Source organism: Babylonia areolata, chromosome 21 (assembly GCF_041734735.1).
Source record: "Babylonia areolata isolate BAREFJ2019XMU chromosome 21, ASM4173473v1, whole genome shotgun sequence".
NCBI lineage: Eukaryota > Metazoa > Mollusca > Gastropoda > Neogastropoda > Buccinidae > Babylonia > Babylonia areolata.
The window spans coordinates 29574261-29599847 of NC_134896.1; the positions used below are offsets into that span (position 1 = coordinate 29574261).

At 43.7% G+C, this 25587-nt stretch overlaps 1 protein-coding gene across 5 annotated transcripts in view; it reads right to left on the minus strand.

Moving 5' to 3' along the window:
- Positions 1 to 987: 987 nt before the first annotated feature.
- The window catches only part of LOC143296277 (uncharacterized), a 38134-nt gene continuing 13534 nt past the window's right edge, over positions 988 to 25587 (minus strand). For all 5 annotated transcript variants that reach the window (XM_076608121.1, XM_076608118.1, XM_076608122.1 and 2 more), the window contains exons 3-15: positions 22987 to 23353; positions 20643 to 20812; positions 14902 to 15009; positions 13016 to 13109; positions 11479 to 11528; positions 10955 to 11036; positions 10397 to 10482; positions 8766 to 8960; positions 7850 to 7945; positions 6786 to 6859; positions 5160 to 5364; positions 4524 to 4609; positions 988 to 2187 (exon numbers count right to left, since the gene is read on the minus strand). In XM_076608121.1, coding sequence (XP_076464236.1) covers positions 2130 to 2187; positions 4524 to 4609; positions 5160 to 5364; positions 6786 to 6859; positions 7850 to 7945; positions 8766 to 8960; positions 10397 to 10482; positions 10955 to 11036; positions 11479 to 11528; positions 13016 to 13109; positions 14902 to 15009; positions 20643 to 20812; positions 22987 to 23353 — 1671 coding nt within the window. In that variant the 3' untranslated portion in view covers positions 988 to 2129. The remainder of the gene's footprint in view (positions 2188 to 4523; positions 4610 to 5159; positions 5365 to 6785; positions 6860 to 7849; positions 7946 to 8765; positions 8961 to 10396; positions 10483 to 10954; positions 11037 to 11478; positions 11529 to 13015; positions 13110 to 14901; positions 15010 to 20642; positions 20813 to 22986; positions 23354 to 25587) is intronic.

Sequence of the window (25587 nt, forward strand, 5' to 3'; positions counted from 1 at the left end):
CAGGGCCTGTAAAGAGAATGAGCGTTGGCTGGCCGTCTTGGTAAATATATATATATAAAGATATATAGATAGATAGCTATAGATAATCAAAGGTTGTTTAATAAATCCCTACTCCTGTCTAAAATCAAAGGCTGTGTTTTACTTTTAGCACTTGTAGTGCAATATTTCTGGAGAAACACTGAGAAGAATAGAAATGGTGTTAATTTTGTTCTTTTATTGATTTTTCTTTCAAGATTCAGTGCCTTATGTCTAACTGGTCTTTCATTATTGCTTTTGTTTTTTGTTGTTTATTTTTTAATTATTGATTCTCATGTATATAAAGTTTTAAATGTGTAATGACCATGGTTTGTCCACCCGATGCTTGTTTGTGAATTTGCTTTGTGTGTGTGTGTGTGTGTGCGCTTGCTCACACGCAATGGCACATGCATGCATTTGGTTTTCTTGAATTGTTTTCTAAGATGTTATCACTATTTCACCAAAGTTTCTATGCACGGTCTATGCCGCTTTATTGAACCTTACATATGGTATGGAGAGGACTTTTTTGAGGGTTGTTTCATTTTTTCTTCATTTCATGAACTACTGAACAATTTTAATGACCAAAATGTTTACGGTAAGTTGACAAGGAAAATTAAACTTAACATGACAACCTGATACAATGTCTGCTTGGATCTCTCAGTGTAAATGACCTGTTTCTCTATCTGTAGTATCTCCAAAAGTGTGTAAAATTGTGGTTTCAAAACTGAACTGAATGAAGCAAAGAATCCAGTCCATTTTGTTGACTGACTGTATCCCTGAGTGACTCAAAGATAGACTCTGTAGTACCAAGGTTTGTGTGTATTTGCTCACCCACTAATTAATGACACACTCAGACACTGATCTGGAAGAATTATGTCTGAAAGCATTAAACTTCAAACTTCAGTAATAAAATCAAGAGCATCACAGAGCCACACAAAGACACTCAGACACTGAAAAAATTCTGTCTGAAAAAGAAAACCCCTTATAATGAAAGAAGAAAACATCACAGACTTTATTTGTGCAGCCCCAAAACTCACACTCACCGCTGCATGCAAAAGCAATTATCAAGGGGGAAAATGCACCAAGTTTCATTACCACAAAGACACAGTTGATTCAGAAATAGGCCTGTCACAGTCCTGGTACCACAAAATCGAGCATGAAAACAAATGTGAGGCACATGAGGCTAAACAGTTTTGGAAATTCGGAAATAATGTAATGATGAAAGGGAAAAGAAAAAGAAATCTCCCCATTTTCAGTGACCTGACAGCTTCCTGAAAATGAGAGACATTAAAATAGAACTTTTGAAATATTGCTTGTTAACCTACACATTTATCTGATTGTTTCAATGCACAAGCCCTCTTATTAGAGCTACTAACATAAATCTGATAAACCTATTTTTTGGCTTTACAGAATACAATTCAATAAAATACAATACAGTCAGTACACTATAAATTTGTTAAAGAAAATCAACATACTCAGTTATGTGTATGTAAATGTATGTGTGTGTGTGTCCATGACTTTCCATACATATGTGCATAAGCAGTAAACAGAGAGATTGGAGAAATAAACGTGATTCATATGGATATGTGCTGAAAAGACCCAAGACCTGAACTGAAAAAAACAACAGAAAACCATCAAACAGGTGAAAAATGATAGCCAGAACCACTTTCTGACAGACATCTGACAAACTGTCAGGTAATGAAACAAAATGAAACAATATCTTATTTAACCAGGATACTGAGATAAGCAAATATACATGCTTTTTCCACCCAGCCCTGAGGTGTTTTAAAAAAAGAAGAAAAAAGGACAAATGTGAACAACATGAACATGAACAAATGTTTTATTGAGGGTAACTGGATAAGCTGGAAGCTTCTTTACACCATGCCCTCCCTCACACACAAACACACGCACCCACTCACACGCACAAAAGATGAAAAAGGAAAAAGAAAATCGGTACGGACACTCGGTGTAGACAGTAACAACAACTACAACAACGGATACTGAGGACGGTATTGGGGTGAATTGCAACGTTCTGTGGATCAAGGCTGAGTCATACAACACATGATGGTGATGCAATATCAGTCCCTGTGGGTGGGGGGTGTCTGGGTGTTCTGTCATGAGGTGACTTGGCGGGAGGTAGGTCGACTGGGAGTCTGCTGTGATACAAAGTCTCTGCAATCAAACACTCACAGGTGTCAGATCAACTGCTGTGGTATAGAAGGGTTTTTTTGTTTTTTTTAAACAACAAAAAGCACACAATACATACCCACAAGCATCGGACAAATCACAGTGGCTCAGAAGAAAACATCAAAAACAACAACAAAAATGAAATGATTAATTTGTGTGTACTGGAGCTCGCAAAGATACAGAAGGGTAAATAGACAATCACCATAAATTAGGTACTTAAATCACAGTTTAGTCTTTATTTTACCTCACACACCAAGCATCTTGCCACTGGAATTGAAAACTATTATGAAATAGCTACAGTCTCCAGTATATATGACAGGACATGAATCAAATTTCCTCCTCCTCCACCACTGGAAAGGAAAGACATCACAGAGGAGTGACCATGACAGTCCAGATAGCAGATTTCTGCTGCAGCATGTACAGGCTTTAACTCACTCAGTACGGCCAGTCCTCTCTTCTCCTCTACACAGACCCCTCGGATGTCCAGTGGGTGTCTGAATGACCCAACCTTTAGCTTCCGTCGTCAGAATTGTGGTATTCTTTGTCAACAAACACCTCTTCAGTATAAGAGCCTTCCACTTGCAATATTTTGATGGTGGTAAAGGTAAAGGTAGAGCACGATGCTTTGCAAATCAAACAAATATCGGCATCATTTCCAAACCAACATTGCGCAAATTTCTTCAAAACGGAACAGAGTCTCTGTGGGCCTTTCCAAACACAATAGACCGAGCAACACACTAGACGCCACGTTCTTGACATCAGAGATCTTTTCCCATCCCTCTTGCGGCCAGTCAGTGGCGGCTGTGTGTGTTTGTGTGTATGTGTGCTTTTGAGTGCGTTTGTGAATGCGCGAGAGTGAAACTGTACACAAGTGTCAGGAGAGATATGTGTACGTGTGTGTGTGTGTGTGTGTGTGTGTGTGAGGGGAGGTGGGAGTGCAGGGGGAGGTGGGGTAGAGGATGAGGTATGTGAGTGTATGCATGCCTACACTGTGGGAGCAACAGGATATTGGAACGTGTATATATATATATATATATATATATATATATATATATATATATATATATATATATATCTTTGTATGTACGTGTGTGGAGTTGGGGGTGGGAGATATGGGCGTATGTGTGTGTGCTTGTACAAGTAAGTGTTCATCTCTGTGAGTGTGTGTTTGCGTGTGTGTGTGTGTGCCGTGGAAGCTGCGATACGTAGACTAGAAATGAGTGTGTGGAGGAGGGGGTAGAGGAGGTGCAAGGTAATGTGTGTGTGTGTGTGTGTGTGTGTTGGAGCTCATGTACGTTTATATGTATTTGACTGTGCTTTCATATGTGCTTGTACAAGTAAGTGTTCATCTCTGTGAGTGTGTGTTTGTGTTTGTGTGTGTGTGTGTGCCGTGGAAGCTGCGATACTTAGACTAGAAATGAGTGTGTGGAGGAGGGGGGTAGAGGAGGTGCACGGTAATGCGTGTGTGTGTGTGTGTGTTGGAGCTCATGTACGTTTATATGTATTTGACTGTGCTTTCATATATGTGAAACTGCATGTCTGGTGCATTTCTGTTATGCATGTGTGGGTGTATGTGTGAATGTGTGTCTTCATTTTTTACATTTATTTGCTTATTTATCACCATTGTTGTCTTATTTATTTATTTATTTATGTTTTATTATTATCATTTTATTAGTATTACTAATATTATTACTACTACCTTTTTCTATATTATAATTATTATTTATTTATTTATTTATTTATTTATTTATGCAAGCTTATCTATTATTTATTCCCCCGGTTTTTTTTTTTTTTTTTTTTTTTTTTTTTTTTTTCCCAAGGCCTGACTAAGCGCGTTGGGTTACGCTGCTGGTCAGGCATCTGCTTGGCAGATGTGGTGTAGCGTATATGGTTTTGTCCGAACGCAGTGACGCCTCCTTGAGCTACTGAAACTGAAACTGATGGTGGTAATTGGGGTGAAACGCTGTTAATGTCGTCTCTTTCACCGTTCGTATGGAGTGAGTTAACTTTTTATGTGCTTCCAGTTTAGGGCTGTGAAGCCACATGTGCTGCCATCACTGAGTGCTCAGATGAAGTTACAGAACTGTAAGACACGCAATATCACACACATGCGTACTTGCATGTGTACACACAAACAGCATTGACTTCTCTCCCTTCACCCATTCATACACATCTGGAGAAGAGCTTTCAAAAGCAACGAGTTAACTTGACGAAACAACACATTATCCAGCCTGCTAACATACACACATATGCACACTCCAGAAACTGGCTTTAACATCTTAACAGGTAATTACCACAAGCCATTAAGCTGTGACACTGACCCGAAATAGATTTTTCCAGACATGGTGTCAGCCAGACGATGCGCGGCCTCTTTGAGTTGTTCCCTGTTGAAGGGCACAGCCAGCTCCTGCACATACAACTCCACAGTTTGTCAACTCTGCTGGATAGGCCTTTCTTTCTATTTTATTTTAATTCTTAATTTCTTTTATATTTATTTTGTTGTTGTTGCTGCCCCATCAAGCAGTGTTCCACTGACTTTTCCAAGCCGCCATTACAGAGCGACACCTGGGTTCATATGTTGCATTCCTAGTGTAGGCTGCCCACAGCAATCTATTGATGTTATGTCGCCAGGAGGCCACACACCAGAGGAGACCCTGCACTACAGCTGTGTCACTTTGGAGGTGTTTGGTAGTGCCTGTTCTGATTTAAAGCACTTAGGACACCACCTACTAAGCTCCCTACACACACACACACACATACATATATAGTATTACACACAAACATTCATATATTCGAACATAAACGTACACACGTGCGTGGGTATGCACACGCATACACACACACACACACGTGACACACATGCACACGTAACACACACAAATACCCATCCATCTCCACACCCACACATACACACACGAAACACCCATACACCCCCACCCCATCCTCCCAACACACACCTCCAATGCGGCCATGAAGTCCTCAGGGGTGACGCTGAAGTTGCCGGTGGGGTCGTACCGCTTGAGGATGTCGATGAGCCTCATGTCGTTGACGATGATGTGTTCCTGCAGGATCACCACAGGGTCCTTCTTGTCCTTGAACGGGTCAATGCCCGGCTTGCCCAGGTCGTCGATCGTGTTCCCCGCCCGCATCACCGACCCGTACCTGCGGAAGGCGGCAGAATGGTTAATGGTTAATGGTGTCCGTGAAGGTTTGGGTTCCAATCCAGGTATCGTCCTTTCAAGGAGGTAGGTGGAAGAATGGTTAAAATGCCAATACTGGCAGTGTCGGTGAAGGTCTGGGTTCCAATCCAGGTATCGTCCTTTCAAAGAGGTAGGTGGTAGAATGGTTAGAATGCCAATACTGGCAGTGTCGGTGAAGGTCTGGGTTCCAATCCAGGTATCGTCCTTTCAAAGAGGTAGGTGTAGTAATGGTTAAAACGCTCAGCTGCCAAAACAGAAAGTCCATGAGCGTGTGGATTCGAATCCCGCTTTCGCCCTTTCTCCCAAGTTTGACTGGAAAACCAAACGGAGTGTTTAGTCATTAGTATGAGGCGATAAAACGGAAGTCCCGTGTGTGCAGCACGCACTAGGCGGACTGAAAGAGAACCCATGGCAACGTCAGTGTTGTCCTCTGGCAAATTTCTGTACAAGAAATCCTCTCTGATAGGTATGCAAATATATACGCATACACTCAAGACCTGACTACGCGAGTTAAATTATACTGCTAGTCAGGCATCTAGCAGATGTGGTGTAGCGTATATGGATTTGTGACACCTTCTTGATAAAGTTTGTTGTTGTATTTTTCCAGTTTGTCAAGATTCCAGATTTTATTCCAAAAAGTCCCCTTGGGGGCATATGGAAAAACAAAATCGTCAAAAGGCAAACAATACATAGGGACAATGAATGTGACACTGTTACACAGTACATGACAGACTTGTAATTTAGTGAATGAAATAATACTGTGCTTAGAGTATTATCTGAACACAAAGCATCTGATTTCACATAACACAAACCGCACAAACAATAATGTATAGAAATCTAGCTGAGTGGAATGGTAATATTTCAAAAACGTTGCATGATAATCTCTATAAATTTTTACAGTTTCAATAAAGATGGTTGATTTTTTTGTCATAAACAATTGCGAGACCTTACAAAGCGTTCGAATTTCTGTTATAATATGGCTTTAACAAATGGTTTCTATGATGGCTGAAAAAAAGAACATCGAAATATATAATGGAAGTCATCACCAAGATCATTAAAATCACATTTAGTACACAGTCTTTCATTTCTTTCAATACCATGCATGCATCCTGTCTTGACAGGCAATCAACGGTTCAGTGTTTTATAACTTAACATATACACTTAGATAAATGTTCTAGGAGGATTATCAAATATTTTTCAAATTCAAATCTTTCTTTAAACATTCTGTAGTTTGGGTACAGTTCGTTCCGATGAAGTTTGGCATGCCAGTTCTGGATATACTGATCATGCAGTCTTTGTTTTATTTGTTGTTGTTGTTTTTTTAAAGAAATCTTGTTAGTTGGATTGTCTGGCGTGTTTTTGTTACTGAAACTGAAAACCTACCTGCAGACAAAGTTGGGTCGCTTCATTTTGGTGTCCTCCAACACACGCAGGAATTCGTATTCCACTTCGATGTCCTGTTGGAAGAAAATCACGTTTATCATCACAATATCCCTATCAACAAATTCGTATTCCACTTCGATGTCCTGTTGGGAGAAAATCACGTTTATCATCACAATATCCCTATCAACAAATTCGTATTCCACTTCGATGTCCTGTTGGGAGAAAACTGATCACGTTTATCATCTCAATATCCCTATCAACAAATTCGCATTCCACTTCGATGTCCTGTTGGGAGAAAATCACGTTTATCATCACAATATCCCTATCAACAAATTCGTATTCCACTTCGATGTCCTGTTGGGAGAAAATCACGTTTATCATCACAATATTCCAATCAACAGCTCTATGTAACTTATTAAGTGCTTTTGTTGTTGTTGTTTTTGGTGTGGGTTTTTGTTTGTTTTGTTTTGTTTTTATTTTATTGTTTTTTGACAATTTCCGTCACTGCAATCGTGGATGATAATTGGAAAACATATAAAGACAACTCGTGGATCGTGAATTACAATTTTTGCAAGTGGGGCGTAAATTGCATTTGATTCGTATGTAATTCAAACATCTTTGTTTCAAATGACAGCTAAGGAAAACAAGCGTCTTGTTTCAAAAGCCGGCAAGGAGAGAAATCATTGCAATTCAAGCTGGTAGCGATGTCAGAAAAAAGTTTCAGTCATGAAAGAAAATTCTGAAATATTGAAAACATAAACAAAAACAGCAAGATAAAACAATACCGTAAACATCAAAGCGAAAAGAACCGGAAAAGTAGGTGTGTGTGTGTGTGTGTGTGTGTGTGTGTGTGTGTGTGTGTGTGTGTGTGAGTTGGTGTGTGTATGTGTGTGTGTGTGCGTGCGTGTGTGTGTGTGCGTGCGTGTGTGTGTGTGTGGACGCGCGCGTGTATGTGTGCGCGCGCGCTGGCGTACAAGTGTGTGATCAAGGGGTGCAGTGCTTGCACATGCTTGTGAGTATGACCACGCACACGTGTGTGCCGCGGCCGGAGAGCACGGACTCACAGAGAGATCGAGTTCCTCCACCTCACAGTTGTCGGTGTTGTTGATGGAAGTGATGATGGCGATGGCTCCCCCCGACGTGATCAGGTTGTTACCCATCTGAAGCACACCACAACACAACACAATGAGATACCACGCGTTTCGCACGGACTTTGTTCTCCGAAACGCTCCTGAATGGTCACAGACTTGGTACTCACGGCAGTGTGGTGCACAAGACGTTGGCAACTGAAAACAAACGTAAGTACTGCTGACAGTATGTGGGTAAATTATACGCCACACCACATCTGCTAAACAGATGCCTGACCAGCAGGGTAAGTGAACGCGCGTAGTCAGGCCTGCACAATAAGAATACTAATAAAAATACTAATAACACTAATATCAATAAAAATCATTATCATCATAATAATTATAACACTACTACTACTACTACTACTACTACTACCACCACCACCACTACTACTAACAATAATTATTCTTCTTCGCTCGTGGGCTGCAACTCCCACGTTCACTCGTATGTACACGAGTGGGCTTTTACGTGTATGGCCGTTTTTACCTCGCCATGAAGGCAGCCATACTCCGTTTTCGGGGGTATGCATGCTGGGTATGTTCTTGTTTCCAAAACCCACCGAACGCTGACATGGATTACAGGATCTTTACCGTGCGTATTTGATCTTCTGCTTGCGTATACACACAAAGGGGGTTCAGGCACTAGCAGGTCTGCACATATGTTGACCAGGGAAATCGGAAAAATCTCCACCCTTTACCCACCAGGCGCCGTTACCGAGATTCGAACCCGGGACCCTTAGATTGAAAGTCCAACACTTTAACCACGCGGCTATTGCGCCCGTCAAAGAATAATAATAACGGTAATAATAACAACAACAATAACAACGACAACACCAATGGGGGCGTGGCGTACCTTCAGCACCTTGATGGAGTCGTTGGACGTGAGGACCTTGGCCATCCGCTTGGCGGTGTCCAGCCCCAGCCGGTTCCCGCTGAGGTCCAGCTCCAGAAGGGCCTGGTTGGTCAGCAGGGCCTCCACCACCGCGCCCCCTCCCTCCTGACCCAGCCCGTTCCACGCCAGGTTGAGACTCTTTAACCGCACGTTCTCCTGGGGCCGGGCAACAGCATGACGCATTACGTGATGAGGTATTAGAAGACGACGATTATGATGAAGACGAAGGAGAAGACGATGACGACTACGAAGAAGAAGAGGTGGAGGAGGAGGAGAAAAAGAAGAGCAAGAGGAGGAGAAACAGAGGAAGAAGATTCAGTTTCAGTAGCGAGGAAGAAGAAGGAGATGATGTAGAGGAGGGGGAGGAAGAGGAGCAGAAGGAGGAGGAGAAGAAGAAGGGGGAGGAGGAGGAGGAGAAGAAGAAGCAAAAGGAGAAGGAGGAAGAGGAGGAGGAGAAGAAGAAGGGGGAGGAGGAGGAGGAGAAGAAGAAGCAAAAGGAGAAGGAGGAAGAGGAGAAGGAGGATGAGAAGAAGGAGGAGGAGGAGAAGAAGCAGAATGAAAAGGAGAAGGAGAAGAAGAAGAAGAGGGAGGGGGGGGGAGGAGGAGAAGAAGAAGAAGCAGAAGGAGAAGGAGAACAACAACAAGGAGGAGGAGGAGAAGCAGAAGAAGGAGGAGAAAAAGAAGAAGAGGAGGAGGAAGAAGAAAGAAAGAAAGAAAAGAGTGAAAGAAAGAAAGAAGGAAAAGAGGCAGAGAAAGAAAGAGAGAGAGAGCGAGAGACAGAATGAATGAATGAATGGATGAATGAATGGAATGCGTGGCATCTGTATTACGCATATTTCAAAGTAAATTCAGAGTCAATACACTGGCAATCATCCATTCGCATGCAGCCACCCTCAAACCACACTCAACCATACACAAACACACCCGTGAGCAGTAAATAGCTCAAATCAACAGCGATGAAAAAAAAAAAAAAAAAATCACAAAAGCGCCTCACAGAACAGATACGTTTTTAATGTGGGATTTGAATAGAGGGGGGGTGATGTTTGATGCCACAGACCGACAGGAAGCGACAAACCAAAACGCACAACAATTTCAAGTCTCCGTTTTAAGGACTGAGGTGTCAAAAGCCTGCTTACTGATCCAAATTCGCTAACCACATCTACTTTTAAATAAGCTAACTTAAAAATGGACCCAACGCACTGATCAAACATTGACAGCCTGTCCTGGATTTTATGTTGCTGCTGTTTTTCTTCGAAAAAAACTGGTGAATGTGAATAGGCTACTGAGAGTGATGACGAATGGAGAACAGAGTTGGAACTGATGCATCAAACACACACACAGATAATTTCCACAACGTTCTTTCCTCTGTCCCTCTGTCACCCCAGCAGAGGTGACTACAGTCACTGACAGGGATGTCACAGGCACGTGAGAAACGTGCTGGCGCAAACACACATACTAATACGCACGCACACACACACACACACACACACTAACACACACAAACACACTAACAAACACACACACACACACACACACACTAACAAACACACACGCACACACACACACACGCACACACACACAGTCTGCCTTGCCTTCAATCCCTTCGCTATGGCAATTCCCCCTTTGGGTCGAAGGTGGTTCCAACTAAGGTCAAGGACATCGAGGTTTTCGTTCTGACCTGCAAGAACACGTTCCTGATAAAATGTGATGTGATGTAATGTGACGTGATATGATGTCATGTGTGACAGTATTCTTTCGGCTATATATTCGCACTTTAGCATCCTAAATTCAGCTCCAGAATTTAGGATGCTAAAGTGCGACAATACCAGAATTGTGTGTTTGCATGGATCAGTGCATGTATACCTAAGTGGGTTGGTATATCAGTGTGGTTTCGCAAAAGCGAGTAAGTGTGTGTGTGTGTGTGTGTGTGTGTGTGGAGGAATGGACAGGGCGTGAGGTGTAAATAGAAATGGTACAGAGGTAGGGACTGACATTTCGGTGTAAAGTGAAATGAATGATTCTTTAAAAAAGAAAGAAAGAAAAGCATATCCTCAAGCACACACACACACACACAAGCACACACACACACACACTCTCTCTCTCTCTCTCTCTCCCTCGCTCTCTCACATGCACACACAGTTCCCACACACCAATAGCTGGCCCCAAAATCTCGGCCCCCACTTCGGTAAATTTGTTGTGGCTCAAGTCCAGCTCTCTGAGGTATTTGTTTTTCTGCAACATCAAACATCAACCTTCCGCAATTCTCTGAAACATTTACACGTCTCTTTTTCCGTATACTCAATAATTCAAACGTGACCTTGTGAACTGTCACTTAATCAATCAAGCAAAATGTTCCACGTATACACCACACTCACTCACTCACTCGAGCGCGCGCACACGCACACACACAAACACATGCAGACACACATACGTAAAAACCACGCGCAAGCGCGCGCGGACGCACGCACGTACGTACACACACACACACACACACACAGAGATACGAACACTCGCAATGTGCGCTTGCTTAGATACATGCACATGCACGCACAGTACGACATGTACGTTTAACACACACTCTCTCTCTCACTCACTCACTCACAATCGATTCCATATTAATCTTTCATCAGACAAGGGTTTAAGTATGAACAGTTCCCATTCCCTCTGTGTTTACCTCGAGTGCATCGGCAAAGATGGTTGCTGATTTGTCGTCAAATTCGTTTCCTGTTTCAACACAACAGTCAGTACACATAAACACTCTCAAAAGCAAAATAAACAAAATAATAAATGAATAAACAAAATAGAAAAGAAAATAACGCTACCTTACGACTGAATATCAAATAACTGATAATAGATTGTGTGGCTACAAGACGTGGGAAGGTGAACAGGCGTGCGTGTGTGTGTGCGTGTGTGTGTGTGTTGTGTTGTGTTGTGTTGTGTTGTGTTGTGTTGTGTTGTGTTGTGTTGTGTGTGTGTGTGTGTGTGTGTGCCTGTGTTCCTCTGTGTGTGTGTGTGTGTGTGTGCTCTCTCTCTCGCGCGCGCGTGCGCGTGTGTGTGAATACACTTGCGCATTCATGTATGTGTGTAATTGTTCCTCATATCTGGAATAATCTTCCGCTCATCATATCCGTGCATCTAATTCTGTCTCTGCTTTTCGTTCATCACTGAAAACTTATCTGTTTAAAACCTGTCTGTAAGCACTCTCAACTTCCTTGTTTTCCAACACCATCCATGTCAGCTCACTTTGGATGCATGAAGAGTGGGAGGGGCAGAGTGGGGGGAGGGAGAGTTTGGGGGGGGGGGGAGGGGTTTGAGAAAGTGTGGTCATGAATGATTTATGTAATTTGTAATTTGTAATATGTTTCTTTCATGTAAAGCGCCCTGAGCTTTAGAGAGAAATGGCGCTATATAAATGAACATTAATATTATCATAATTATCATGATTAATGTCAGGGCGTTTTGTGTTTAACCCTTTCACCGCCAGTCAATTTAGAGTGCAAAATTCCCTTGTGGTATAAACACAGAAAAGACAGTGGCTAAGAATAGCTGGGGATTCTCCCTACGATGTATAGAAAATATGGCCTATCCTACCACCGAACATTAAGAGCAGTAGGTTCATGGATAACAGACCAATGAATGGTCACCTTTCAGTGACATGGGTCCTCTACCACGCCTGTGCATAAATGCGAGCTTGGCGGTGAAAGGGTTAAAGGCGAGTATGCTTGAGTGCATTTGGCAAGTATATATATATATATATATATATATATATAGAGAGAGAGAGAGAGAGAGAGAGAGAGAGAGACAGAGAGAGAGAGAGAGACAGACAGACAGACAGAGACAGAAACAGAGACAGAGAGAGAGATGTATGTGTGTGTGTGCATGTGTATGCATATGTATGTGCGTGTGTGTGTGTGCGTGCGTGCATGCGCGCGCGTGTGACCAAGAATGAATGTGTGTGTGTGTGTGTGTGTGTGTGTGTGTGTGTGTGCACGCATGCGTAGTGTATATGTGTGAGAAAATAAACATGTGTGCGTGCTCGGTTGCGTTTGTATGTGTCTATGTTATGTATGTCTTTATAGCCTACGTACGTGCCCGCGTGTTTTGAATGTGTACCTTGGATCTTTAATTCTGCGTCAGGGTCGTCTTTCGCGACAGATATCAGAGAACACACGGCAATACACCAACAGCGGGTGTAGCTGTGCATATCTTACCTTTGAGGTTACATTTTCGGAGTCCTCCATTGACCAGCAACATTTTGCACAGGTAGTCTGCTCCCTCGTTTCCCAGTTTGTTGTCTGACAGACCCTGTTGTAAGAAACGCACACACACCACACACACGCACACGCACACACACAAGCACACGCAAAAACACACACACACACACACACACACGCATACGCAAACACACACACACACCAACGCACGCGGGGGAGCGGGGGGGAGGAGGGGGGGTCATCAGTTACGCTACCAGTAAAAGAAATTACAAACTACCCACCACGCACACAGTGGCCGTCTGACCTCAGCGATTAATGTTACTTCTTCTGCGTTCATGGGCTGCAACTCCCACGTTCACTCGTATATACGCGAATAGGTTTTTACGTGTATGACAGTTTTTAACCCGCCGTGTAGGCAGCCATATTCCGCTTTCGGGGGTGTGCATGCTGGGTATGTTCTTGTTTCCACAACCCACCGAACGCAGACATGGATTACAGGATCTTTAACGTGCGTATTTGATCTTCTGCTTGCGAATATACACGAAGGGGGTTCACTGAGGCACTGGCAGGTCTGCACATATGTTGACCTGGGAGATCGGAAAAATCTCCACCCTTTACCCACCAGGCGCCGTCACCGAGATTCGAACCCGGGACCCTCAGACTGAAAGTCCAACTCTTTAATCATTCGGCTATTGCGCCCGTCTGATGTTACAAATTGCTGGGAAATCTTAAAAACCGCCCTGAATATCGCCGTGTTTTCCACTCAACTCAACCCCTATGTTCTCATATTGGGTAGTGGGAACTGGACGGTCAAGTAACGGAAGAGATAGTGCTGAAGCAACTACAGGTAACATGTTGGAATATTTTGTACTCCAAGCGTTACTCGTGACCTACACATAGTAACTATTCATAAATCTATCTATCTATCTATAAATATCTCTCTCTCTCTCTCTCTCTCTCTCTCTCTCTCTCTATATATATATATATATATATATATATTGGACATGAAAATGTTTCAGAGTGAATTTTAATGATTGTAGATCGTACTGTATTTGCAAGAGTCGAATTCATTCCATAGGGTGGTGAACTTAAGGAGGGGCATATCACATCACTAGCATGTCGTGACTCGGAAGCGCCAGTCCCCAATCAGGGCCTCACAACCCCAGTCAGTCAGGGTCTCGCAAATCCAGTCAACCCCAGTCAGGGCCTCATAATGCCAACCAGGGCCTCACAACGCCACTCACGGCCTCACAACGCCAGTCAACCCCAGTCAAGGCCTAAGTCATTGCCAACAACCCCAGTCAGAGCCCCACAACCCCAGTCAGGGCCTCACAATGCCAATGAGGGATTTACAACCCCAGTCAGGGCCTCACAAACCCAGTCCATCCCAGTCAGAGCCTCACCATGTTAGTCAGGACCTCGCAACCCTAGTCAAAATCTCACAACCCAGTCGGGACCTCATTACCCCGTTCAGGGCCTCACAACCCCAGTCAGGACCCCACAACCCAGTCAGGGCCTCACAACCCCAACCCCATTCAGGGCCTCACAACCCCAGTCAGGGCCTCACAACCCAGTCAAGGCGTCACAACGTCAGTAAGGGCCCCACAACCCCAGTCAGGGTCCAACAGCCCCAGTCAAAGCCCCATACCCCAGTCAGTGACGCACAACCCCACTCAAGGCCTCACAACCCCAGTCAGGGCCCTACACCCCAGCCAGGACCTTATAACCCCAGTCAGGGCCTCACAACCCCACTGAAAGCCTCACAGCCCAAGTCAGTGCATCACAACCCCAGTCAGGACCCCACAACTCCAGTCAGGGCCTCATAACCCCAATGAAGGCCTTACAACCCAAGTAGGGTCTCATAACCCCAGTCAGGGCCTCACAATGTCGGTGATGTACTCGTTCTCCTCCAGCAGTCTGCTGATCGCCTTGGCCCCCTCCGCCATCATCCAGTTCCCCCCAAGGTCCAGGCGCTCCACGTCCACACTTTCCTGGTGAAATACACACACACAGAGCAGTCAGGCTTCGTCAGTAACGTCACATCATAGTCCTCGTCGTCCTTAGTCATGTAGTGTAGCGACGCGCTCTCCCTGGGGAGAGCAGCCCGAATTTCACACAGAGAAATCTGTTGTGATAACAAGAAATACAAAAAAGAAATACAAATACAAATCACAACAATCGTTATCACAGTCCTACCCGTTGTCATTATCATAATCATCGTCATTGTCAACGTCGTCGTTATCCTCATAATCGTCATCACAGTCACCTTCATCATATTTATCGGATATGTCGGCCGATATCATCAACGAAATCACTACCTCAAACGTCAGTGCGTCCAAAGTGTATCTTTCTTAGCAATTACTGGAAATGTAAGTCTTGGTCAATTCATTCGGAACTGAAGAGAGAGAGAGAGAGAGAGAGAGAGAGAGAGAGAGAGAGAGAGAGAGAGAGAGAGAGAGAGAGAGAGAGAGAGAGAGAGAACAAGAACAAGAACAAGAACAAAAACTTAAATCTCCAGGCCTCCGGCCCCTAGAAGAGAGACAGACAGACAGACAGAGACAGAGACAGACAGACCGACCGACCCGCCAGAGACACAGAGAGAAAGAAGCACAGGCACTGAGAGAGACAGAGAGCGACTGACAGACACAGACAGACATAGAAGGAAACAGAGAGAGGGAGAGACTGACAGACCGACAGACACACTGACATACAGACAGACAGGTTTACTGTCATCGCCGCGCTGCATTCGACATGAAGTTTTCATAGATCTCGTTCCCCGGGGGAAGGCTTACATTACACCGGCCAGTTCCCAGAGCATGGAAAAGGCCGAACAATGCCCACCCCGCGTCAGTGGTCCCACAGCGACAACCTGACAAGTGATGCTGAAAACTGTCGCCTCCGCACTCAAGTGGGAATAATGGCCTCTCGGGCAAAGATCTATGCCGTTTCCGAAAACAACCCCCACGATCTATAACCTTTGTACGTGACAAACGCCGTGCTTCTGTACCCCCCACCCTCCTACTCTCCCCTTTTTTTTTCTTTCTGTTCTTTTTAGATCAGAAATAATGCATACCTGCAAACTCGACATTCAATCTTCCCTGTGCGAACTCTTTTTCCGGGATCATCGTTCAGTTTTATGAAAACGAAATTTCTTGGCAGATGAACACTTAAAAATTCATGTTGGCGCCACGCGTCTTGACATTTACGAGCATTTCCCCGGGTTAGCATTCATCAGTGGTGTGGCCATTTATTGTTTGATTAACCAATGTACAAAAAATGTAGAAGAAACGTAACACGAAAAGCAAAATACAATAATTACGCCGACAGTGAAATCAGCAAAGACAGAGGCACAGACAGAGACATCAAAATCCGCATCAACATGGCAAAGCATGCATTCAAAGCCCTGCGGCCAATATTATGGAACTCCACAGCCCTCTTCAAACACCACAGAGTATTCAAGACTTCTTCTTCTTCTTCGTTCGTGGGCTGCAATTCCCACGTTCGTGGGCTTTTACGTGTATGACCGTTTTTACCCCGCCATGTAGGCAGCCATACTCCGCTTTCGGGGGTGTGCATGCTGGGGATGTTCTTGTTTCCATAACCCACCGAACGCTGACATAGATTACAGGATCTCTAACGTGCGTATTTGATCTTCTGCTTGCGTATACACACGAAGAGGGTTCAGTTCAGGCACAAGCAGGTCTGCACATATGTTGACCAGGGAAATCGGAAAAATCTCCACCCTTTCACCCACCAGGCGCCGTTACCGAGATTCGAACCCAGGACCCTCAGATTGAAAGTCCAACGCTTTAACCACTCGACTATTGCGCCCGTCGTATTCAAGACAAATACGAAGTGCGTCCTCTTTGTAATGGATCAGAGACTTGGAGAATAACAAATACGGATACTGACAAACTGCAAACCTTCATTAACTGATGCCTGGCGCAACGTGTGTATCACGTGGCCAGAAACAATATGAAAATCCAAACTGTGGGAATGAACCATCAGTCAGATCTCCACAATAAAGGAAACCTAAAGTCACACTTTCGCAATCCTCCAAACATTACCAAGCAAGCATTGGGCGGATCCCTCAACTCTTCAGTCTTTGTTAAATGTTGTCCCCAAAACTCATAACATAATGATCAATGGGGGAACCAGTCGATGTCCTTTATACATTGACACTGCCATCTGATCAGCAGAATACGGATGTTCTATGCTTCTGTGTAGATTATAAAATCAGCACATACTTTCGAACAAGATTTATGAATGCACCACTTCAGTTCACATTACTAGTCGTGCCTTGATGAAAAAAAAATGAAAAAAAAGATGTTGTGACATCCAACATATACACCTCTTGCACTACAAGCACGTCGTTTTGTAACACAAATAAATAAATAAACAAACAAATATATATATATATATATATATATATATATATATATATATATATATATATACATCTCCCAAATCATTTAACAATTACTTACACGCAGACAAGGGAACGGACTCAACAGACCGATACGTCGTTCATCATCGGAGCTTGGACGCGCAAAAAAACATGGGTATTAACTTGGGTATCGCTCTATCCACTCGGATGCCCACAACCACCCCCAGTACCCTGTCTTTCAGAAAAGCGGCGGGTCCATACCAGACCAATACCGATAACTACAAAGGTACGGATGTGCGTGATCTCCCTTATCAGAAGTGGTGGAGTTACCCGACTCCAAGGACCACCCCACGCTGTGTCAACAGGTGTCACAAGCACTGTTCGAGAAGTTCAGTTTTCCGGGAGGTAATGACACTTTGACATTATCCGACTGCACGACCCTGCATTGGGAACTGAGGGGGACGGGGGGTGGGTGGGTAAGAGAGCGAAGAAATCAAATCGCGTTGATGTTGTTTACAGCTCAGTCGACCAGAGAGAGAGGGGTAGGGTGGAGGGGGGGGGGGTATTTAAAGGCTGAAGGGAAATGATGCAAGGGGAAATGGAGAAGAAAAAACATGTCAATCCGAACTATAATTTTTTTTAATGAGTTGTGAAATGTACGTATGTTTCTCCTTTGAGGAACTCTGAACTTAACAAGTGTTATCAAAACAAGGTACAGACAAACGAACAGAGGAAAATAGAGACAGGGAGAGGACGAGCAAAAGAAACACTGAAAGAGATACACTAACAGATAAAATGGTGAGACATACAGACATAGTCTCTGCCTCACAAAGAGGGCGAGAAACAGACAGACAGCCAGCTAGCCAGCTGTGGACAGGGAGAGACAAAGAGAGGTTCTGCACTGTGTCTTCATTCCGTTCATGCTAACATGCTCGTGGGAGGCAATACCCGCTACCAGTCACAGCGTGTTAATCGGTACCTCGGCATGGGGGGCGTACAACACCATGCACAGCACAGAGGCCGCAGCACCAGCACTTTTATATACACACACACACACACATTTGCATACATATACATACACAGTGACACACACACTCACACACACAGTCATACACACACATATGCATACATACATATACGCACACGGTCGAACACACACACACACATGCATGTATACATGCATGTATATATGCACACAGTGACACATTCACAGACTCCCCCCCCAAACACACACACACATATGCATACATACATACATGTGTATACGCACACAGTCACACACACACACTCACACAAACGCACACATGCACGTACGCACACAGACGTAAGCATGCCGTGCACCCATACAGACACGAAAACACACACGTACATCCACGCACACACACACACACACACACACACACACACACACACACACACACACAAGCTTGCATGCATGCACACACATACACAGACACAACACCCACCCATTCTCTCTCTCTCTCTATCACACACACACACACACACACACACACACACACACACACACACACACACACACACAAGCGCGACAAGCACGTCCTGTTGAAACAACATCTTTTGGTCTGACCGTCAGAACGCATCCCCGCCCCCCGACCCCTCACCCTCACTCCACCGTACCCTTCCTTTCCAGCCCGTACACATGAAGCCACGCGACACGACCGTATACAACACGGGAACACCAACAGACACACGCAGAATGGTCAACTTTTTTTCTTACGTATTTCTTTCATTTTCTTTCCTTTAAATGTACACCTTTTATAATGCAGACTTTTCACAAGTGTAAAGCGCAACAAATGCAATAAAAGTGTCCAACTTCCAAGCACCACTGACCCAGCTACCGAACAAAGTCTGTTTTCTGCGAATGGGTTTCTTATGTATGTGACCGCTTCGACACCCATCTTTTAGGCTACCGTACACCGTTTTCGGAGAAGGATCCACGCTGGGTGTATCAGCGTTTTCATAAGCCACCGAACACACGTGAATTGGAGGACCTTTAACGTGAACAATCGACCTATTTCATACATCTACCGGTGGAGACGGGGTTGAAGATTACAAGGCACATGGTGGTCTGAATAAACGTTGTTCGGATCCGAGAGACTGAAAAAAACAACCAACATTGAACCACGATTTCTCGCCAGAACTCTGACCACAGGCCTCAAGGAAGCACTCTTTCTATCAGTCAGCATGTTCATGAACCGGAATTATCATCAATTTGTCATCAGACTGATGCTGGCTGCTCTACAGGAAAAGATGAAACAATTCGCAATCGCAGTTTCTTTGAAAACGGGGTAAGCGATCACATTTTTATTTCAAACAACTTGTCAACCACCTTGCCAGCCACCACCTACTTTTCCATCGACAGTACCTGAGTTACCAAAGCCAGGTCAGATAATTCACCCACATTGATTATTGGAACAGATGCTGTAAAATATATTATGTATATTCTTCATTCAGGTCTGAAACTGACAGAGGTCTTAATCAAAGATTCCCATGGGGATCATCCCAACACCGACTGTCCCAAATCTTTCTTGGCCGCGAGAGTGGGGGATGTGACTTGGGAAAGACACTTTATTGCCCAAGTTAAGTTAAATTCTCGCCCAGATAGTCGGGACAGCAGTTGGCTCCACTGCTGTTGTGATGGTCACAGCGGGACACGACAGTCATACATACATACATACATTGTATTTCTCTTTTTTATCACAACAGATTTCTCTGTGTGAAATTCGGGCTGCTCTCCCCAGGGAGAGCGCGTCGCTACACTACAGCGCCACCCCCACCCCCTTTTTTGTATTTTTTCCTGTGTGCAGTTTTATTTGTTTTACCTATCGAAGTGGATTTTTCCACAGAATTTTGCCAGGAACAACCCTTTTGTTGCCGTGAGTTCTTTTACGTGCGCTAAGTGCATGCTGCACACGGGACCTCGGTTCATCGTGTCATCCGAATGACTAGCGTCCAGACCACCACTCAAGGTCTAGTGGAGGGGGAGAAAATATCGGCGGCTGAGCCGTGATTCGAACCACTGCGCTCAGATTCTCTCGCTTCCTAAGCTGGCGCGTTACCTCTAGGCCATCACTCCACATACATACATATATACATACATACATACATACATACACACACACACATACAGACACACATACATACATACACACATACATACAAACATACATACATACACACATACATCCATACATCCATCCATACATACATACATACCCTGAGGGCCAAAGCAACGGCCATAGTCTCTTCGGGGCTGAGGCCGTGGAACCTCATGGTAAGGTTGGGGTCGTGGATGTGCCGCATGAAGTAGGAGATGGGCACGATGTTCAGCTGCCCACACACCTTGTGGTAGTACGACTGGGCCCGGTCCAGCTCATCTTCTGGGTCTGCAATTGTTATCATCGTCATCGTCATCATCACCACCATCAAAGTCGTCATCAACATCGTCATTACCGTTGTCATCACCGATATCGTCGTGTATGATTGCACATACTTGCTAGTGTGACTGAACCCCTCTGGGTTTGGAGTCATCGTTATCATCGTCGTAGTCCTCAACACCATCAACGTCGTCATTGTACTGCATTGTGTTTTGCTGGCCACAAGCTTTGTCACGGTAACAAGTGACTGTCTACCTCCTTTGTGGCTCTGAAAATACCTTCCTTCTTCTCCTTAGTGACAACAAAACATTACCATCACCATCTACTTCATCACCAACACCAGCCACATTCATTTGTCTCAACAACACCAGCCATATTCATTTGTCTCAACAAGACCAGCCATATTCGTTTGTCTCAACAACACCAGCCATATTAATTTGTCTCAACAACACCAGCCATATTAATTTGTCTTTGCAACTTTTCGGTCCACTTCCTCTTTAAGGCCCTGAGGACATTATCATCGTCATCTTCGTCATCGTCGCAGTTATTCTGTTACTGCATACAAGTGCCAAAACATTTTCACGTATTCTATTAAGAAATGATTAAGTGATCTGTGTAATTCAATGTGAAACAAAACAGGACGATACGAAGGCGAGTAAGAGGAGGAGAAAGAAAAGAGGAAAAGGTGGAAGAAACAGAGGTGGAGGAATACGAGCGGACAGAAATCGAAATCGAAATCCAAACTTTTTTTATTGGGGGAAAAGGAATAGGCACTTATCGGCCTGTTTTCATCCTACCCTCGTAAAGAAAACGTATAAATTAATCTAGGAAATACAAGAAGACTGAAAAAAAAGTAGGGAAAAATACATACACATCGCATGGCAACAACAACAAAAACAAATAAATGGCATAGAAAACACACAACAGACAAGACATGACAAGACAAATTCTTTATTATCGAGGATAACAAGATAAGCACTGGCGCGCTTTTTCATCCAGTCCCCGCCCTGAAACAGGGTCTACACTACACAATACTACATTATATATGTCATTGCAAGCACTACACAATGCTGCTTAAAGTCATAGAATGCGAATACTATACTACATAAAGGCATAAGCATGCTAAAAAAAATAAGACACACACACACGCACGCACACGTGCACACGCACACGCACACACACGCACACACACACACACAGAGGCACAAGCAGCAGAAGAAGAAGAAGTGGAGGAGGAGTCGCGAGAAAGAAGGTGAGAGGAAGAAAAGAAAAGAAAAGATGAAGTCGATGGGGAGGAGAAGGAGGAGGAAAGAGAAGAAGAAGGAGGAGGAGGAGCAGGAGATGAAAAAAAGAACAAGAACAACAACTAGAAGAAAACAAAATAGAAATCACAACAATCTTTTTAAGTACAAATCATAAATTGTGTGTTTGCATTTATTAAACACTTACATCACTAAAAAAAACCCACCAAAACAAACAAACAAACGAACAAAAAAAAAAAAAAACAAAAAAAAAAACAAACCCCAAAACAGCAATACCGAATGTGAGGAAGAGAAAGGAGAAATTGGAGAAGATGGAAAATGAACGTCACGTCAGCAATAAAAGAGAAAAACAACAAAACAAGACATAAATAACATCGACAGACGATGTTGCATACTTTATGACTAAAGAAAAAAGAAGGAAACCCATGACACGAATAAAAAAAAAGAAAAATGTTCATTCCGACCCACTACACATCACAAAGCATAATTTCAGTTTCTGTTTTGTTTCTCAAAGAGGCGTCACTGTGTTCGGACAATTCCATATACGCTTCACCATATCTGCCTGACCATCTATATATATATATATATATATATCTGTGTGTGTGTGTGTGTGTGTGTGTGTGTGTGTGTGTGTGTGTGTGTGTGCCTATCAGAGAGGATTTTTTTCTACGGAATTTTGCCAGGGGATAACTCATTTGTTGCCATGAGTTCATTTTAAGCGCGCTGAGTGTTCTCTGCACACGGCACTTCGCTGTATCGTCTCATCCGATTGGCCAGACGCTCAGTTTGATCTTCCAGTCAACCTTGGGAGAAAGGGTGAGAGCGGTATTCGAACCCAGACCCTGAAGAACACTGAACTGGCAGATAGGCGTCTAATCCATTCTGCCACTTCCCAAACTCCACAGACATCACCACACTCACCCTCAGTCTCCAGATCAGTGTCATACTCCGCCCCCTCCGGCCGTGGTTCTTCTTCTTCCTCCTCCTCCTCCGTTTGTTCCTCCCCCTCCCCTCCAAACACCTGTCCCTCCTCCTCCTCCTCGTGATGCACCTCCGTGATGAGCACCCCCTCCCCCTCCTCGACATCTTCAGGCATCAGGTGACTGGGCGTCCGCACCAGAGTGGGACGGGCCTGCAGGCTGGGCATGCGCAGTCCTTTAGGGGAGGTGATGTCATCGTCAGGGTGAAGGTCGGTGATGAGGTGAGGGTCGCCGTCTCCCACGGTCAGCATTTCGTTCTCCGCGTTCTGCTCTGTCACCGTGGACAGTCTCCGGCCCAGCGGGTCCTCCTGTGTCATGACAGTAATGATAATAATAATAATAATGATGATAATGGTAATAATAATGATGATGATAATGATAATAATAATGATGATAATGGTAATGGTAATAATAATAATAATATGGTAATGATAATGGTAATAATAATAATAATCATAATGGTGATGATGATAATGATAATAATAATAATGAAAACAACGACAACAACAATAATAATAATAATAATGATGATGATGATGATGATAATATTGAGGAGGAAGAGAATAATGATGATGTTGATGACATCGACTAATAATAATAATAATAATAATAATAATACTAATGAAACCAATGACAACAATAATAATAATAATGATGATGATGATGATGATGATGATGATAATAATAATAATAATACTATTGCGGAGGAAGAGAATAATGATGATGTTGATGACATCGACGACGACGACGACGACGACGACGATGATGATGATGACAGAACAGAACAGAATCGAATAGAAGAAGAAGAAGAAATAATTAACTTATACATAGCGTATTTGCATACCATATTAGCTTGCTATGACCTTTTTTACCGTCATGAGGGTAGTGGATATATATCTACTGTGTTCAGGGCTCGACACTGGAAATCGGGTCCAGTCCTCTCATATAACAATATCCTCATTATAACTATTATTGTTGTTGTTGTTATCATTATTGTTATCACTATTATTATCATTATCATTGTTGTTATCATTATTATCCTATTATCATTATCATTGTTGTCATCATTATCATTATTATTTAGTTGCGGAGGAAATAAATGTGAGGGAAAATAGAATTACTGATTTTATTGTTGCTCCGTCCTTTAACATACAGACAGACAGGCAGATATACAGAAAGGGAGAAACACAGACAGACACAGTGACAGACACAGAGAGACGGAAAGATACCCCGTAAACCACTTGTTCCGTTAAACAGACACCTTTCTCCGCTCAGAGAGTCAAAACGCTCACACAACCGTAATTAGTTTGCTCCGAAACAATCAGAAAGATGTCCCCAAAATGTTGTCTTGTCTGAAATCGACCATGAGTTTTCAGAAAGCAGACGAGCTACATTTGAAAAGATCGCCTTCCCCCGTTCACATTCCAGTCCGCAATCTCCATGACTTAGCTTTCCATTTCAAGACCTTTGTCAGCGGGAATATATCAATTCCTTTAACTCACTCAGTACGGCCAGTCCTCTCTTCTCCTCTACACAGACCTCTCGGATGTCCAGTGGGTGTCTGAATGACCCAACCTTTAGCTTCCGTCGTCAGAATTGTGGTATTCTCTGTCAACATTCACCTCTTCAGTATAAGAGCCTTCCGCTTGGAATATTTGGATGATGGTAATTGGGGTGAAACGCTGTTAACGTCGTCCCTTTCGCCGTTCGTATGGAGATAGTTAAACAATTAACAGCTGCATCATTTCAAAATTTCCGCTTCCGGCAATTCAAAAGCAAAGCGACAGATCAATTTCAAAGTTTCAAAAATTTGAGAAAAAACCATGACTGGTAGTGGTCGTTAAGTTTACCATTTGTTTTGACTTTAGGGACAGTAACACCCTGGCTGTCACAGGGCCAATCTGAGAGAGAACCAAGTGAATGGCGAACAATCTGTCTCATGTTGCCGTCGTTTTGCAGAAAAGTGGAAGGAAAAAAGAAACAAGAACAGAAAGAGAGGAAATGATTCCTCACAAGCATAAAATCTTTCTCCCTCTCTCTCTCTCTCATCCCCCATACACTCACCCACGCACTACACCACTCCATCTCCTACACACACACACACCCCTCCCAATTCCACACGTACACACCTCAAAAACGCACAACACTCCATCACTTACATTCAAACCAACTCCACCACCACCAACCCACTTCCCCCTACTGTGTCATACGAAAAAAAAAAAAATCAATATCCCACAATTATTGTCTCTAATCGCTCGGCCAGCCTGGCAAGCGATCGGGCGGGTGTGGACAGGAAGCCGGTTTGTTCACAGATATTAGCTGTGCCTGGTATCCACCCGGGGTGGTGGGGATTTGAGCGGGAAAAAAGGGGAAAAAAGGCATTACCCTCAGCAACACACAGCGGGAATGCGCCTGCCATGCAGAGAACCGGGTACGCGGGTACCGTCGAGTCGTGGTGGTTTGGTATAACACCGCTGCACAAAATGGTTGAGCGCCTTTGGAGTATTATGATTTCTTTTCCGTGTGTTTCGCTGGGCGTGGG